Source organism: Oncorhynchus nerka, linkage group LG27, assembly GCF_034236695.1.
Source record: "Oncorhynchus nerka isolate Pitt River linkage group LG27, Oner_Uvic_2.0, whole genome shotgun sequence".
NCBI lineage: Eukaryota > Metazoa > Chordata > Actinopteri > Salmoniformes > Salmonidae > Oncorhynchus > Oncorhynchus nerka.
In genome coordinates this window covers 106975451-106994649 of record NC_088422.1, presented here as the reverse complement: position 1 = coordinate 106994649, position 19199 = coordinate 106975451, and the positions used below count along the sequence as shown (strand labels likewise).

Sequence of the window (19199 nt, the reverse complement as noted above, 5' to 3'; positions counted from 1 at the left end):
TACCATGGACATGAGAGCTGAAACAGCTTGGTGTTAATTAACATGGACCTGAAACAGCTTGGAGTTAATTAACATGGACCTGAAACAGCTTGGTGTTAATTAACATGGACCTGAAACAGCTTGGTGTTAATTAACATGGACCTGAAACAGCTTGGTGTTAATTAACATGGACCTGAAACAGCTTGGTGTTACCATGGACATGAGAGCTGAAACAGCTTGGTGTTACCATGGACATGAGAGCTGAAACAGCTTGGTGTTAATTAACATGGACCTGAAACAGCTTGGTGTTACCATGGACATGAGAGCTGAAACAGCTTGGTGTTAATTAACATGGACCTGAAACAGCTTGGTGTTACCATGGACATGAGAGCTGAAACAGCTTGGTGTTAATTAACATGGACCTGAAACAGCTTGGTGTTACCATGGACATGAGAGCTGAAACAGCTTAGTGTTAATTAACATGGACCTGAAACAGCTTGGTGTTACCATGGACATGAGAGCTGAAACAGCTTGGTGTAGGTTAAAGATAACGGAAATCTCCGACCTGAAGATCACGGATGAGACGATTTTTACCAATCTGAGTTTGTTTCTTTCTGAGTTCCCAATTGTCAGACAACATCCAACAACATCCAGCTAGGAGAAACAACAACATGGTCTGTCCTTACTTAGTGAGGAGCTGGTGTAGGTCTCGGTGGCTCCGCTGCTGAGCGATGCTTGCAGGTGTGGCCCCCTGTCTGTTGGTCAGTCTGAGGGCTTCAGGGGCCCCTGGTTGCAATAGGAGCCACACAGCTACCCTCTTAAGACCCCGCCGTGCTGCAAAGTGGACCAAAGTCTCCTGGGGCTCTGCAGGGATTGAGGGGGGAGGAGAGAGAGAGAGAGAGAGAGAGAGAGAGAGAGAGAGAGAGAGCCTGAAACACACTCAGTAAATAGACTGAAACTAAAAACATCCCAATGTCCCTGATCAGCCAGTTAGACCTGTCAGACTCCATGGTAGAGAGATGTACTGTCTACTGTAGGGGAGATCAGCCTGTCAGACCTGTCAGACTCCATGGTAGAGAGATGTACTGTCTACTGTAGGGGAGATCAGCCAGTTAGACCTGTCAGACTCCATGGTAGAGAGATGTACTGTCTACTGTAGGGGAGATCAGCCAGTTAGACTCCATGGTAGAGAGATGTACTGTCTACTGTAGGGGAGATCAGCCAGTTCAGACCTGTCAGACTCCATGGTAGAGAGATGTACTGTCAGACTCCCTAGGGGAGATCAGCCAGTTAGACCTGTAGAGATGACTCAGTCAGACTCCTAGAGAGATGTACTGTCTACTGTAGGGGAGATCAGCCAGTCAGACCTGTCACTGTAGGGGAGATCAGCCATGGTCAGACAGACTCCAGAGAGATGTACTGTCTACTGTAGGGGAGATCAGCCAGTCAGACCTGTCAGACTCCATGGTAGAGAGATGTACTGTCTACTGTAGGGGAGATCAGCCAGTTAGACTCCATGGTAGAGAGATGTACTGTCTACTGTAGGGGAGATCAGCCAGTTAGACCTGTCAGACTCCATGGTAGAGAGATGTACTGTCTACTGTAGAGGAGATCAGCCAGTTAGACCTGTCAGACTCCATGGTAGAGAGATGTACTGTCTACTGTAGGGGAGATCAGCCAGTTAGACCTGTCAGACTCCATGGTAGAGAGATGTACTGTCTACTGTAGGGGAGATCAGCCAGTTAGACCTGTCAGACTCCATGGTAGAGAGATGTACTGTCTACTGTAGGGGAGATCAGCCAGTTAGACCTGTCAGACTCCATGGTAGAGAGACTGTACTGTCTACTGTAGGGGGAGATCAGCCAGTTAGACCTGTCAGACTCCATGGGGAGATCAGCCAGTTAGACCTGTCAGACTCCATGGTAGAGAGATGTACTGTCTACTGTAGGGGAGATCAGCCAGTTAGACCTGTCAGACTCCATGGTAGAGAGATGTACTGTCTACTGTAGGGGAGATCAGCCAGTTAGACCTGTCAGACTCCATGGTAGAGAGATGTACTGTCTACTGTAGGTGAGATCAGCCAGTTAGACTCCATGGTAGAGAGATGTACTGTCTACTGTAGGGGAGATCAGCCAGTCAGACTCCATGGTAGAGAGATGTACTGTCTACTGTAGGGGAGATCAGCCTGTCAGACTCCATGGTAGAGAGATGTACTGTCTACTGTAGGGGAGATCAGCCAGTTAGACCTGTCAGACTCCATGGTAGAGAGATGTACTGTCTACTGTAGGGGTGATCAGCCAGTTAGACCTGTCAGACTCCATGGTAGAGAGATGTACTGTCTACTGTAGGGGAGATCAGCCAGTTAGACCTGTCAGACTCCATGGTAGAGAGATGTACTGTCTACTGTAGGGGAGATCAGCCAGTTAGACTCCATGGTAGAGAGATGTACTGTCTACTGTAGGGGAGATCAGCCAGTTAGACCTGTCAGACTCCATGGTAGAGAGATGTACTGTCTACTGTAGGGGAGATCAGCCAGTTAAACTCCATGGTAGAGAGATGTACTGTCTACTGTAGGGGAGATCAGCCAGTCAGACTCCATGGTAGAGAGATGTACTGTCTACTGTAGGGGAGATCAGCCTGTCAGACCTGTCAGACTCCATGGTAGAGAGATGTACTGTCTACTGTAGGGGAGATCAGCCAGTCAGACCTGTCAGACTCCATGGTAGAGAGATGTACTGTCTACTGTAGGGGAGATCAGCCAGTTAGACCTGTCAGACTCCATGGTAGAGAGATGTACTGTCTACTGTAGGGGAGATCAGCCAGTTAGACTCCATGGTAGAGAGATGTACTGTCTACTGTAGGGGAGATCAGCCAGTTAGACCTGTCAGACTCCATGGTAGAGAGATGTACTGTCTACTGTAGGGGAGATCAGCCAGTTAGACCTGTCAGACTCCATGGTAGAGAGATGTACTGTCTACTGTAGGGGAGATCAGCCAGTTAGACCTGTCAGACTCCATGGTAGAGAGATGTACTGTCTACTGTAGGGGAGATCAGCCAGTTAGACTCCATGGTAGAGAGATGTACTGTCTACTGTAGGGGAGATCAGCCAGTTAGACCTGTCAGACTCCATGGTAGAGAGATGTACTGTCTACTGTAGGGGAGATCAGCCAGTTAGACTCCATGGTAGAGAGATGTATTGTCTACTGTAGGGGAGATCAGCCAGTTAGACCTGTCAGACTCCATGGTAGAGAGATGTACTGTCTACTGTAGGGGAGATCAGCCAGTTAGACCTGTCAGACTCCATGGTAGAGAGATGTACTGTCTACTGTAGGGGAGATCAGCCAGTCAGACTCCATGGTAGCGAGATGTACCGTCTACTGTAGGGGAGATCAGCCAGTTAGACCTGTCAGACTCCATGGTAGAGAGATGTACTGTCTACTGTAGGGGAGATCAGCCAGTTAGACCTGTCAGACTCCATGGTAGAGAGATGTACTGTCTACTGTAGGGGAGATCAGCCAGTTAGACCTGTCAGACTCCATGGTAGAGAGATGTACTGTCTACTGTAGGGGAGATCAGCCAGTTAGACCTGTCAGACTCCATGGTAGAGAGATGTACTGTCTACTGTAGGGGAGATCAGCCAGTTAGACCTGTCAGACTCCATGGTAGAGAGATGTACTGTCTACTGTAGGGGAGATCAGCCAGTTAGACCTGTCAGACTCCATGGTAGAGAGATGTACTGTCTACTGTAGGGGAGATCAGCCAGTTAGACCTGTCAGACTCCATGGTAGAGAGATGTACTGTCTACTGTAGGGGAGATCAGCCAGTTAGACTCCATGGTAGAGAGATGTACTATCTACTGTAGGGGAGATCAGCCAGTTAGACCTGTCAGACTCCATGGTAGAGAGATGTACTGTCTACTGTAGGGGAGATCAGCCAGTTAGACCTGTCAGACTCCATGGTAGAGAGATGTACTGTCTACTGTAGGGGAGATCAGCCAGTTAGACCTGTCAGACTCCATGGTAGAAAGATGTACTGTCTACTGTAGGGGAGATCAGCCTGTTAGACCTGTCAGACTCCATGGTAGAGAGATGCACTGTCTACTGTAGGGGAGATCAGCCAGTTAGACTCCACGGTAGAGAGATGTACTGTCTACTGTAGGGGAGATCAGCCAGTCAGACTCCATGGTAGAGAGATGTACTGTCTACTGTAGGGGAGATCAGCCAGTCAGACCTGTCAGACTCCATGGTAGAGAGATGTACTGTCTACTGTAGGGGAGATCAGCCAGTTAGACCTGTCAGACTCCATGGTAGAGAGATGTACTGTCTACTGTAGGGGAGATCAGCCAGTTAGACTCCATGGTAGAGAGATGTACTGTCTACTGTAGGAGATCAGGAGATCAGCCAGTTAGACCTCTCCATGGTAGAGAGATGTACTGTCTACTGTAGGGGAGATCAGCCAGTTAGACCTGTCAGACTCCATGGTAGAGAGATGTACTGTCTACTGTAGGGGAGATCAGCCAGTTAGACCTGTCAGACTCCATGGTAGAGAGATGTACTGTCTACTGTAGGGGAGATCAGCCAGTTAGACTCCATGGTAGAGAGATGTACTGTCTACTGTAGGGGAGATCAGCCAGTTAGACCTGTCAGACTCCATGGTAGAGAGATGTACTGTCTACTGTAGGGGAGATCAGCCAGTTAGACTCCATGGTAGAGAGATGTACTGTCTACTGTAGGGGAGATCAGCCCAGACCTGTCAGACTCCATGGTAGAGAGATGTACTGTCTACTGTAGGGGAGATCAGCCAGTTAGACCTGTCAGACTCCATGGTAGAGAGATGTACTGTCTACTGTAGGGGAGATCAGCCAGTCAGACTCCATGGTAGAGAGATGTACTGTCTACTGTAGGGGAGATCAGCCAGTTAGACCTGTCAGACTCCATGGTAGAGAGATGTACTGTCTACTGTAGGGGAGATCAGCCAGTTAGACCTGTCAGACTCCATGGTAGAGAGATGTACTGTCTACTGTAGGGGAGATCAGCCAGTTAGACCTGTCAGACTCCATGGTAGAGAGATGTACTGTCTACTGTAGGGGAGATCAGCCAGTTAGACCTGTCAGACTCCATGGTAGAGAGATGTACTGTCTACTGTAGGGGAGATCAGCCAGTTAGACCTGTCAGACTCCATGGTAGAGAGATGTACTGTCTACTGTAGGGGAGATCAGCCAGTCAGTTAGACTCCATGGTAGAGAGATGTACTGTCTACTGTAGGGGAGATCAGCCAGTTAGACCTGTCAGACTCCATGGTAGAGAGATGTACTGTCTACTGTAGGGGAGATCAGCCAGTTAGACTCCATGGTAGAGAGATGTACTGTCTACTGTAGGGGAGATCAGCCAGTTAGACCTGTCAGACTCCATGGTAGAGAGATGTACTGTCTACTGTAGGGGAGATCAGCCAGTTAGACCTGTCAGACTCCATGGTAGAGAGATGTACTGTCTACTGTAGGGGAGATCAGCCAGTTAGACTCCATGGTAGAGAGATGTACTGTCTACTGTAGGGGAGATCAGCCAGTTAGACCTGTCAGACTCCATGGTAGAGAGATGTACTGTCTACTGTAGGGGAGATCAGCCAGTTAGACCTGTCAGACTCCATGGTAGAGAGATGTACTGTCTACTGTAGGGGAGATCAGCCAGTTAGACCTGTCAGACTCCATGGTAGAGAGATGTACTGTCTACTGTAGGGGAGATCAGCCAGTTAGACCTGTCAGACTCCATGGTAGAGAGATGTACTGTCTACTGTAGAGAGATGTACTGGGAGATCAGCCAGTTAGACCTGTCAGACTCCATGGTAGAGATGTACTGTCTACTAGGGAGATCAGCCAGTTAGACTCCATGGTAGAGAGATGTACTGTCTACTGTAGGGGAGATCAGCCAGTTAGACCTGTCAGACTCCATGGTAGAGAGATGTACTGTCTACTGTAGGGGAGATCAGCCAGTTACCTGTCAGACTCCATGGTAGAGAGATGTACTGTCTACTGTAGGGGAGATCAGCCAGTTAGACCTGTCAGACTCCATGGTAGAGAGATGTACTGTCTACTGTACTGGGGAGATCAGCCAGTTAGACCTCAGTCAGATGACTGTCTACTGTAGGGGAGATCAGCCAGTCAGACTCCATGGTAGAGATGTACTGTCTACTGTAGGGGAGATCAGCCAGTTAGACCTGTCAGACTCCATGGTAGAGAGATGTACTGTCTACTGTAGGGGAGATCAGCCAGTTAGACCTGTCAGACTCCATGGTAGAGAGATGTACTGTCTACTGTAGGGGAGATCAGCCAGTTAGACCTGTCAGACTCCATGGTAGAGAGATGTACTGTCTACTGTAGGGAGATCAGCCAGTTAGACCTGTCAGACTCCATGGTAGAGAGATGTACTGTCTACTGTAGGGGAGATCAGCCAGTTAGACCTGTCAGACTCCATGGTAGAGAGATGTACTGTCTACTGTAGGGGAGATCAGCCAGTTAGACCTGTCAGACTCCATGGTAGAGAGATGTACTGTCTACTGTAGGGAGATCAGCCAGTTAGACCTGTCAGACTCCATGGTAGAGAGATGTACTGTCTACTGTAGGGAGATCAGCCAGTTAGACTCCATGGTAGAGAGATGTACTGTCTACTGTAGGGGAGATCAGCCAGTTAGACCTGTCAGACTCCATGGTAGAGAGATGTACTGTCTACTGTAGGGGAGATCAGCCAGTTAGACCTGTCAGACTCCATGGTAGAGAGATGTACTGTCTACTGTAGGGGAGATCAGCCAGTTAGACCTGTCAGACTCCATGGTAGAGAGATGTACTGTCTACTGTAGGGGAGATCAGCCAGTTAGACTCCATGGTAGAGAGATGTACTGTCTACTGTAGGGGAGATCAGCCAGTTAGACCTGTCAGACTCCATGGTAGAGAGATGTACTGTCTACTGTAGGGGAGATCAGCCAGTTAGACCTGTCAGACTCCATGGTAGAGAGATGTACTGTCTACTGTAGGGGAGATCAGATCAGACCTGTCAGACTCCATGGTAGAGAGATGTACTGTCTACTGTAGGGGAGATCAGCCAGTTAGACCTGTCAGACTCCATGGTAGAGAGATGTACTGTCTACTGTAGGGGAGATCAGCCAGTTAGACCTGTCAGACTCCATGGTAGAGAGATGTACTGTCTACTGTAGGGGAGATCAGCCAGTTAGACCTGTCAGACTCCATGGTAGAGAGATGTACTGTCTACTGTAGGGGAGATCAGCCAGACCTGTCAGACTCCATGGTAGAGAGATGTACTGTCTACTGTAGGGGAGATCAGCCAGTTAGACCTGTCAGACTCCATGGTAGAGAGATGTACTGTCTACTGTAGGGGAGATCAGCCAGTTAGACTCCATGGTAGAGAGATGTACTGTCTACTGTAGGGGAGATCAGCCAGTTAGACCTGTCAGACTCCATGGTAGAGAGATGTACTGTCTACTGTAGGGGAGATCAGCCAGTTAGACCTGTCAGACTCCATGGTAGAGAGATGTACTGTCTACTGTAGGGGAGATCAGCCAGTTAGACCTGTCAGACTCCATGGTAGAGAGATGTACTGTCTACTGTAGGGGAGATCAGCCAGTTAGACCTGTCAGACTCCATGGTAGAGAGATGTACTGTCTACTGTAGGGGAGATCAGCCAGTTAGACCTGTCAGACTCCATGGTAGAGAGATGTACTGTCTACTGTAGGGAGATCAGCCAGTTAGACCTGTCAGACTCCATGGTAGAGATGGTCCATGGTAGAGATGTACTGTCTACTGTAGGGGAGATCAGCCAGTTAGACCTGTCAGACTCCATGGTAGAGAGATGTACTGTCTACTGTAGGGGAGATCAGCCAGTTAGACCTGTCAGACTCCATGGTAGAGAGATGTACTGTCTACTGTAGGGGAGATCAGCCAGTTAGACCTGTCAGACTCCATGGTAGAGAGATGTACTGTCTACTGTAGGGGAGATCAGCCAGTTAGACCTGTCAGACTCCATGGTAGAGAGATGTACTGTCTACTGTAGGGGAGATCAGCCAGTTAGACCTGTCAGACTCCATGGTAGAGAGATGTACTGTCTACTGTAGGGGAGATCAGCCAGTTAGACTCCATGGTAGAGAGATGTACTGTCTACTGTAGGGGAGATCAGCCAGTTAGACCTGTCAGACTCCATGGTAGAGAGATGTACTGTCTACTGTAGGGGAGATCAGCCAGTTAGACCTGTCAGACTCCATGGTAGAGAGATGTACTGTCTACTGTAGGGGGAGATCAGCCAGTTAGACCTGTCAGACTCCATGGTAGAGAGATGTACTGTCTACTGTAGGGGAGATCAGCCAGTTAGACCTGTCAGACTCCATGGTAGAGAGATGTACTGTCTACTGTAGGGGAGATCAGCCAGTTAGACCTGTCAGACTCCATGGTAGAGAGATGTACTGTCTACTGTAGGGGAGATCAGCCAGTTAGACCTGTCAGACTCCATGGTAGAGAGATGTACTGTCTACTGTAGGGGAGATCAGCCAGTTAGACCTGTCAGACTCCATGGTAGAGAGATGTACTGTCTACTGTAGGGGAGATCAGCCAGTTAGACCTGTCAGACTCCATGGTAGAGAGATGTACTGTCTACTGTAGGGGAGATCAGCCAGTTAGACCTGTCAGACTCCATGGTAGAGAGATGTACTGTCTACTGTAGGGGAGATCAGCCAGTTAGACCTGTCAGACTCCATGGTCAGAGAGATGTACTGTCTACTGTAGGGGAGATCAGCCAGTTAGACCTGTCAGACTCCATGGTAGAGAGATGTACTGTCTACTGTAGGGGAGATCAGCCAGTTAGACCTGTCAGACTCCATGGTAGAGAGATGTACTGTCTACTGTAGGGGAGATCAGCCAGACCTGTCAGACTCCATGGTAGAGATGTACTGTCTACTGTAGGGGAGATCAGCCAGTTAGACCTGTCAGACTCCATGGTAGAGAGATGTACTGTCTACTGTAGGGGAGATCAGCCAGTCAGACTCCATGGTAGAGAGATGTACTGTCTACTGTAGGGAGATCAGCCAGTTAGACCTGTCAGACTCCATGGTAGAGAGATGTACTGTCTACTGTAGGGAGATCAGCCAGTTAGACCTGTCAGACTCCATGGTAGAGAGATGTACTGTCTACTGTAGGGGAGATCAGCCAGTTAGACCTGTCAGACTCCATGGTAGAGAGATGTACTGTCTACTGTAGGGGAGATCAGCCACCTGTCAGACTCCATGGTAGAGAGATGTACTGTCTACTGTAGGGGAGATCAGCCAGTTAGACCTGTCAGACTCCATGGTAGAGATGTACTGTCTACTGTAGGGGAGATCAGCCAGTTAGACCTGTCAGACTCCATGGTAGAGAGATGTACTGTCTACTGTAGGGGGAGATCATGGTAGAGATGTACTGTCTACTGTAGGGGAAGATCCAGTTAGACTCCATGGTAGAGATGTACTGTCTACTGTAGGGGAGATCAGCCAGTTAGACCTGTCAGACTCCATGGTAGAGAGATGTACTGTCTACTGTAGGGAGATCAGCCAGTTAGACCTGTCAGACTCCATGGTAGAGAGATGTACTGTCTACTGTAGGGGAGATCAGCCAGTTAGACCATCAGCCAGGTCAGACTCCATGGAGAGATGTACTGTCACTGTAGGGGAGATCAGCCAGTTAGACCTGTCAGACTCCATGGTAGAGAGATGTACTGTCTACTGTAGGGAGATCAGCCAGTTAGACCTGTCAGACTCCATGGTAGAGAGATGTACTGTCTACTGTAGGGGAGATCAGCCAGTTAGACCTGTCAGACTCCATGGTAGAGAGATGTACTGTCTACTGTAGGGGAGATCAGCCAGTTAGACTCCATGGTCCATGGAGAGATGTACTGTCTACTGTAGGGGAGATCAGCCAGTTAGACCTGTCAGACTCCATGGTAGAGAGATGTACTGTCTACTGTAGGGGAGATCAGCCAGTTAGACCTGTCAGACTCCATGGTAGAGAGATGTACTGTCTACTGTAGGGGAGATCAGCCAGTTAGACCTGTCAGACTCCATGGTAGAGAGATGTACTGTCTACTGTAGGGGAGATCAGCCAGTTAGACCTGTCAGACTCCATGGTAGAGAGATGTACTGTCTACTGTAGGGGAGATCAGCCAGTTAGAGTCAGACTCCATGGTAGCGAGATGTACTGTCTACTGTAGGGGAGATCAGCCAGTTAGACCTGTCAGACTCCATGGTAGAGAGATGTACTGTCTACTGTAGGGGAGATCAGCCAGTTAGACCTGTCAGACTCCATGGTAGAGAGATGTACTGTCTACTGTAGGGGAGATCAGCCAGTTAGACCTGTCAGACTCCATGGTAGAGAGATGTACTGTCTACTGTAGGGAGATCAGCCAGTTAGACCTGTCAGACTCCATGGTAGAGAGATGTACTGTCTACTGTAGGGGAGATCAGCCAGTTAGACCTGTCAGACTCCATGGTAGAGAGATGTACTGTCTACTGTAGGGGAGATCAGCCAGACCTTCAGACTCCATGGTAGAGAGATGTACTGTCTACTGTAGGGGAGATCAGCAGACCTGTCAGACTCCATGGTAGAGAGATGTACTGTCTACTGTAGGGGAGATCAGCCAGTTAGACCTGTCAGACTCCATGGTAGAGATGTACTGTCTACTGTAGGGGAGATCAGCCAGTTAGACCTGTCAGACTCCATGGTAGAGAGATGTACTGTCTACTGTAGGGGAGATCAGCCAGTTAGACTCCATGGTAGAGAGATGTACTGTCTACTGTAGGGGAGATCAGCCAGTTAGACCTGTCAGACTCCATGGTAGAGAGATGTACTGTCTACTGTGGGGAGATCAGCCAGTTAGACCTGTCAGACTCCATGGTCCAGAGAGATGTACTGTCTACTGTAGGGGAGATCAGCCTGTTAGACCTGTCAGACTCCATGGTAGAGAGATGTACTGTCTACTGTAGGGGAGATCAGCCAGTCAGACTCCATGGTAGAGAGATGTACTGTCTACTGTAGGGGAGATCAGCCAGTTAGACCTGTCAGACTCCATGGTAGAGAGATGTACTGTCTACTGTAGGGGAGATCAGCCAGTTAGACTCCATGGTAGAGAGATGTACTGTCTACTGTAGGGGAGATCAGCCAGTTAGACCTGTCAGACTCCATGGTAGAGAGATGTACTGTCTACTGTAGGGGAGATCAGCCAGTTAGACCTGTCAGACTCCATGGTAGAGAGATGTACTGTCTACTGTAGGGGAGATCAGCCAGTTAGACCTGTCAGACTCCATGGTAGAGAGATGTACTGTCTACTGTAGGGAGATCAGCCAGTTAGACCTGTCAGACTCCATGGTAGAGAGATGTACTGTCTACTGTACTGGGGAGATCAGCCAGTTAGACCTGTCAGACTCCATGGTAGAGAGATGTACTGTCTACTGTAGGGGAGATCAGCCAGTTAGACCTGTCAGACTCCATGGTAGAGGATGTACTGTCTACTGTAGGGAGATCAGCCAGTTAGACCTGTCAGACTCCATGGTAGAGATGTACTGTCTACTGTAGGGGAGATCAGCCAGTTAGAGTCAGACTCCATGGTAGAGAGATGTACTGTCTACTGTAGGGGAGATCAGCCAGTTAGACCTGTCAGACTCCATAGGGGAGATCAGCCAGTTAGACCTGTCAGACTCCATGGTAGAGAGATGTACTGTCTACTGTAGGGGAGATCAGCCAGTTAGACCTGTCAGACTCCATGGTAGAGAGATGTACTGTCTACTGTAGGGGAGATCAGCCAGTTAGACTCCATGGTAGAGAGATGTACTGTCTACTGTAGGGGAGATCAGCCAGTTAGACCTGTCAGACTCCATGGTAGAGAGATGTACTGTCTACTGTAGGGGAGATCAGCCAGTTAGACCTGTCAGACTCCATGGTAGAGAGATGTACTGTCTACTGTAGGGAGATCAGCCAGTTAGACCTGTCAGACTCCATGGTAGAGAGATGTACTGTCTACTGTAGGGGAGATCAGCCAGTTAGACTCCATGGTAGAGAGATGTACTGTCTACTGTAGGGGAGATCAGCCAGTTAGACCTGTCAGACTCCATGGTAGAGAGATGTACTGTCTACTGTAGGGGAGATCAGCCAGTTAGACTCCATGGTAGAGAGATGTACTGTCTACTGTAGGGGAGATCAGCCAGTTAGACCTGTCAGACTCCATGGTAGAGAGATGTACTGTCTACTGTAGGGGAGATCAGCCAGTTAGACCTGTCAGACTCCATGGTAGAGAGATGTACTGTCTACTGTAGGGGAGATCAGCCAGTTAGACCTGTCAGACTCCATGGTAGAGATGTACTGTCTACTGTAGGGGAGATCAGCCAGTTAGACCTGTCAGACTCCATGGTAGAGAGATGTACTGTCTACTGTAGGGGAGATCAGCCAGTTAGACCTGTCAGACTCCATGGTAGAGAGATGTACTGTCTACTGTAGGGGAGATCAGCCAGTTAGACCTGTCAGACTCCATGGTAGAGAGATGTACTGTCTACTGTAGGGGAGATCAGCCAGTTAGACCTGTCAGACTCCATGGTAGAGAGATGTACTGTCTACTGTAGGGGAGATCAGCCAGTTAGACCTGTCAGACTCCATGGTAGAGAGATGTACTGTCTACTGTAGGGGAGATCAGCCAGTTAGACCTGTCAGACTCCATGGTAGAGAGATGTACTGTCTACTGTAGGGGAGATCAGCCAGTTAGACCTCAGACTCCATGGTAGAGAGATGTACTGTCTACTGTAGGGAGATCAGCCAGTCAGACTCCATGGTAGAGAGATGTACTGTCTACTGTAGGGGAGATCAGCCAGTCAGACCTGTCAGACTCCATGGTAGAGAGATGTACTGTCTACTGTAGGGGAGATCAGCCAGTTAGACCTGTCAGACTCCATGGTAGAGAGATGTACTGTCTACTGTAGGGGAGATCAGCCAGACCTTCAGACTCCATGGTAGAGAGATGTACTGTCTACTGTATGGGGAGATCAGCCAGTTAGACCTGTCAGACTCCATGGTAGAGAGATGTACTGTCTACTGTAGGGGGAGATCAGCCAGTTAGACCTGTCAGACTCCATGGTCCAGAGAGATGTACTGTCTACTGTAGGGGAGATCAGCCAGTTAGACCTGTCAGACTCCATGGTAGAGATGTACTGTCTACTGTAGGGGAGATCAGCCAGTTAGACCTGTCAGACTCCATGGTAGAGAGATGTACTGTCTACTGTAGGGGAGATCAGCCTGTCAGACTCCATGGTAGAGAGATGTACTGTCTACTGTAGGGGAGATCAGCCAGTTAGACCTGTCCATGGTAGAGAGATGTACTGTCTACTGTAGGGAGATCAGCCAGTTAGACCTGTCAGACTCCATGGTAGAGAGATGTACTGTCTACTGTAGGGGAGATCAGCCAGTTAGACCTGTCAGACTCCATGGTCAGACTCCAGAGATGTACTGTCTACTGTAGGGGAGATCAGCCAGTCAGACTCCATGGTAGAGAGATGTACTGTCTACTGTAGGGAGATCAGCCAGTTAGACCTGTCAGACTCCATGGTAGAGAGATGTACTGTCTACTGTAGGGGAGATCAGCCAGTTAGACCTGTCAGACTCCATGGTAGAGAGATGTACTGTCTACTGTAGGGGAGATCAGCCAGTTAGACTCCATAGAGAGATGTACTGTCTACTGTAGGGGAGATGTACCTGTCAGACTGTAGAGATGGGTAGGGAGATCAGCCAGTTAGACCTGTCAGACTCCATGGTAGAGAGATGTACTGTCTACTGTAGGGGAGATCAGCCAGTTAGACCTGTCAGACTCCATGGTAGAGAGATGTACTGTCTACTGTAGGGGAGATCAGCCAGTTAGACCTGTCAGACTCCATGGTAGAGATGTAGACTCCATGGTGGAGAGATGTACTGTCTACTGTAGGGGAGATCAGCCAGTTAGACCTCCTCCATGGTAGAGATGTACTGTCTACTGTAGGGGAGATCAGCCAGTTAGACCTGTCAGACTCCATGGTAGAGAGATGTACTGTCTACTGTAGGGGAGATCAGCCAGTTAGACCTGTCAGACTCCATGGTAGAGAGATGTACTGTCTACTGTAGGGGAGATCAGCCAGTTAGACCTGTCAGACTCCATGGTAGAGAGATGTACTGTCTACTGTAGGGGAGATCAGCCAGTTAGACCTGTCAGACTCCATGGTAGAGAGATGTACTGTCTACTGTAGGGGAGATCAGCCAGTTAGACCTGTCAGACTCCATGGTAGAGAGATGTACTGTCTACTGTAGGGGAGATCAGCCAGACCTGTCAGACTCCATGGTAGAGAGATGTACTGTCTACTGTAGGGGAGATCAGCCAGTTAGACCTGTCAGACTCCATGGTAGAGAGATGTACTGTCTACTGTAGGGGAGATCAGCCAGTTAGACCTGTCAGACTCCATGGTAGAGAGATGTACTGTCTACTGTAGGGGAGATCAGCCAGTTAGACCTGTCAGACTCCATGGTAGAGAGATGTACTGTCTACTGTAGGGAGATCAGCCAGTTAGACCTGTCAGACTCCATGGTAGAGAGATGTACTGTCTACTGTAGGGGAGATCAGCCAGCCTGTCAGACTCCATGGTAGAGAGATGTACTGTCTACTGTAGGGGAGATCAGCCAGTTAGACCTGTCAGACTCCATGGTAGAGAGATGTACTGTCTACTGTAGGGGAGATCAGCCAGTTAGACCTGTCAGACTCCATGGTAGAGAGATGTACTGTCTACTGTAGGGGAGATCAGCCAGTTAGACTCCATGGTAGAGAGATGTACTGTCTACTGTAGGGGAGATCAGCCAGTTAGACCTGTCAGACTCCATGGTAGAGATGTACTGTCTACTGTAGGGGAGATCAGCCAGTTAGACCTGTCAGACTCCATGGTAGAGAGATGTACTGTCTACTGTAGGGGAGATCAGCCAGTTAGACCTGTCAGACTCCATGGTAGAGAGATGTACTGTCTACTGTAGGGGAGATCAGCCAGTTAGACCTGTCAGACTCCATGGTAGAGAGATGTACTGTCTACTGTAGGGGAGATCAGCCAGTTAGACCTGTCAGACTCCATGGTAGAGAGATGTACTGTCTACTGTAGGGGAGATCAGCCAGTTAGACCTGTCAGACTCCATGGTAGAGAGATGTACTGTCTACTGTAGGGGAGGGAGATCAGCCAGTCAGACTCCATGGTAGAGAGATGTACTGTCTACTGTAGGGGAGATCAGCCAGTTAGACCTGTCAGACTCCATGGTAGAGAGATGTACTGTCTACTGTAGGGGAGATCAGCCAGTTCAGACTCCATGGTAGAGAGATGTACTGTCTACTGTAGGGGAGATCAGCCAGTTAGACCTGTCAGACTCCATGGTAGAGATGTACTGTCTACTGTAGGGGAGATCAGCCAGTTAGACCTGTCAGACTCCATGGTAGAGATGTACTGTCTACTGTAGGGGAGATCAGCCAGTTAGACTCCATGGTCAGAGAGATGTACTGTCTACTGTAGGGGAGATCAGCCAGTTAGACCTGTCAGACTCCATGGTAGAGAGATGTACTGTCTACTGTAGGGGAGATCAGCCAGTTAGACCTGTCAGACTCCATGGTAGAGAGATGTACTGTCTACTGTAGGGGAGATCAGCCAGTTAGACCTGTCAGACTCCATGGTAGAGAGATGTACTGTCTACTGTAGGGGAGATCAGCCAGTTCAGACTCCATGGTAGAGAGATGTACTGTCTACTGTAGGGGAGATCAGCCAGTTAGACCTGTCAGACTCCATGGTAGAGAGATGTACTGTCTACTGTAGGGGAGATCAGCCAGTTAGACCTCAGACCATGGTAGAGAGATGTACTGTCTACTGTAGGGGAGATCAGCCAGTTAGACCTGTCAGACTCCATGGTAGAGAGATGTACTGTCTACTGTAGGGGAGATCAGCCAGTTAGACCTGTCAGACTCCATGGTAGAGATGTACTGTCTACTGTAGGGGAGATCAGCCAGTTAGACTCCATGGTAGAGAGATGTACTGTCTACTGTAGGGGAGATCAGCCAGTTAGACCTGTCAGACTCCATGGTAGAGATGTACTGTCTACTGTAGGGGAGATCAGCCAGTTAGACCTGTCAGACTCCATGGTAGAGAGATGTACTGTCTACTGTAGGGGAGATCAGCCAGTTAGACCTGTCAGACTCCATGGTAGAGAGATGTACTGTCTACTGTAGGGGGAGATCAGCCAGTTAGACCTGTCAGACTCCATGGTAGAGAGATGTACTGTCTACTGTAGGGGAGATCAGCCAGTTAGACCTGTCAGACTCCATGGTAGAGAGATGTACTGTCTACTGTAGGGGAGATCAGCCAGTTAGACCTGTCAGACTCCATGGTAGAGAGATGTACTGTCTACTGTAGGGGAGATCAGCCAGTTAGACCTGTCAGACTCCATGGTAGAGAGATGTACTGTCTACTGTAGGGAGATCAGCCAGTTAGACCTGTCAGACTCCATGGTAGAGAGATGTACTGTCTACTGTAGGGGAGATCAGCCAGACCTGTCAGACTCCATGGTAGAGAGATGTACTGTCTACTGTAGGGGAGATCAGCCACCTGTCAGACTCCATGGTATGGTAGAGATGTACTGTCTACTGTAGGGGAGATCAGCCAGTTAGACCTGTCAGACTCCATGGTAGAGAGATGTACTGTCTACTGTAGGGAGATCAGCCAGACCTGTCAGACTCCATGGTAGAGAGATGTACTGTCTACTGTAGGGGAGATCAGCCAGTTAGACCTGTCAGACTCCATGGTAGAGATGTACTGTCTACTGTAGGGGAGATCAGCCAGTTAGACCTGTCAGACTCCATGGTAGAGAGATGTACTGTCTACTGTAGGGGAGATCAGCCAGTTAGACCTGTCAGACTCCATGGTAGAGAGATGTACTGTCTACTGTAGGGGAGATCAGCCAGTTAGACCTGTCAGACTCCATGGTAGAGAGATGTACTGTCTACTGTAGGGAGATCAGCCAGTTAGACCTGTCAGACTCCATGGTAGAGATGTACTGTCTACTGTAGGGGAGATCAGCCAGTTAGACTCCATGGTAGAGAGATGTACTGTCTACTGTAGGGGAGATCAGCCAGTTAGACCTGTCAGACTCCATGGTAGAGAGATGTACTGTCTACTGTAGGGGAGATCAGCCAGTTAGACCTGTCAGACTCCATGGTAGAGAGATGTACTGTCTACTGTAGGGGAGATCAGCCAGTTAGACCTGTCAGACTCCATGGTAGAGAGATGTACTGTCTACTGTAGGGGAGATCAGCCAGTTAGACCTGTCAGACTCCATGGTAGAGAGATGTACTGTCTACTGTAGGGGAGATCAGCCAGTTAGACCTGTCAGACTCCATGGTAGAGAGATGTACTGTCTACTGTAGGGGAGATCAGCCAGTTAGACCTGTCAGACTCCATGGTAGAGAGATGTACTGTCTACTGTAGGGGAGATCAGCATGTCAGACTCCATGGTAGAGAGATGTACTGTCTACTGTAGGGGAGATCAGCCTGTTAGACCTGTCAGACTCCATGGTAGAGAGATGTACTGTCTACTGTAGGGGAGATCAGCCAGTCAGACTCCATGGTAGAGAGATGTACTGTCTACTGTAGGGGAGATCAGCCAGTCAGACCTGTCAGACTCCATGGTAGAGAGATGTACTGTCTACTGTAGGGGAGATCAGCCAGTTAGACCTGTCAGACTCCATGGTAGAGAGATGTACTGTCTACTGTAGGGGAGATCAGCCAGTTAGACCTGTCAGACTCCATGGTAGAGAGATGTACTGTCTACTGTAGGGGAGATCAGCCAGTCAGACCTGTCAGACTCCATGGTAGAGAGATGTACTGTCTACTGTAGGGGAGATCAGCCAGTTAGACCTGTCAGACTCCATGGTAGAGAGATGTACTGTCTACTGTAGGGGAGATCAGCCAGTTAGACCTTCAGACTCCATGGTAGAGAGATGTACTGTCTACTGTAGGGGAGATCAGCCAGTTAGACCTGTCAGACTCCATGGTAGAGAGATGTACTGTCTACTGTAGGGAGATCAGCCAGTTAGACCTGTCAGACTCCATGGTAGAGAGATGTACTGTCTACTGTAGGGGAGATCAGCCAGTCAGACTCCATGGTAGAGAGATGTACTGTCTACTGTAGGGGAGATCAGCCAGTTAGACCTGTCAGACTCCATGGTAGAGAGATGTACTGTCTACTGTAGGGGAGATCAGCCAGTTAGACCTGTCAGACTCCATGGTAGAGAGATGTACTGTCTACTGTAGGGGAGATCAGCCAGTTAGACCTGTCAGACTCCATGGTAGAGAGATGTACTGTCTACTGTAGGGAGATCAGCCAGTTAGACTCCATGGTAGAGATGTACTGTCTACTGTAGGGAGATCAGCCAGTTAGACCTGTCAGACTCCATGGTAGAGAGATGTACTGTCTACTGTAGGGGAGATCAGCCAGTTAGACCTGTCAGACTCCATGGTAGAGAGATGTACTGTCTACTGTAGGGGAGATCAGCCAGTTAGACCTGTCAGACTCCATGGTAGAGAGATGTACTGTCTACTGTAGGGGAGATCAGCCAGTTAGACCTGTCAGACTCCATGGTAGAGAGATGTACTGTCTACTGTAGGGGAGATCAGCCAGTTAGACTCCATGGTAGAGAGATGTACTGTCTACTGTAGGGGAGATCAGCCAGTTAGACCTGTCAGACTCCATGGTAGAGAGATGTACTGTCTACTGTAGGGGAGATCAGCCAGTTAGACCTGTCAGACTCCATGGTAGAGAGATGTACTGTCTACTGTAGGGAGATCAGCCAGTTAGACCCATCAGACTCCATGGTAGAGAGATGTACTGTCTACTGTAGGGGAGATCAGCCAGTTAGACCTGTCAGACTCCATGGTAGAGAGATGTACTGTCTACTGTAGGGGAGATCAGCCAGTTAGACCTGTCAGACTCCATGGTAGAGAGATGTACTGTCTACTGTAGGGGAGATCAGCCAGTTAGACCTGTCAGACTCCATGGTAGAGAGATGTACTGTCTACTGTAGGGGAGATCAGACCTGTCAGACTCCATGGTAGAGAGATGTACTGTCTACTGTAGGGGAGATCAGCCAGTTAGACCTGTC

General features: G+C 49.1%; 1 protein-coding gene across 1 annotated transcript in view; it reads right to left on the bottom strand.

Annotated features, from left to right (window-relative positions):
• Positions 1–19199, bottom strand: part of LOC135565166 (protein SON-like) — a 157086-nt gene that overhangs the window by 79366 nt on the left and 58521 nt on the right. The window contains exon 6 of the mRNA XM_065011229.1: positions 666–843. Within this exon, the coding sequence (XP_064867301.1) occupies positions 666–843 (178 nt within the window). The remainder of the gene's footprint in view (positions 1–665; positions 844–19199) is intronic.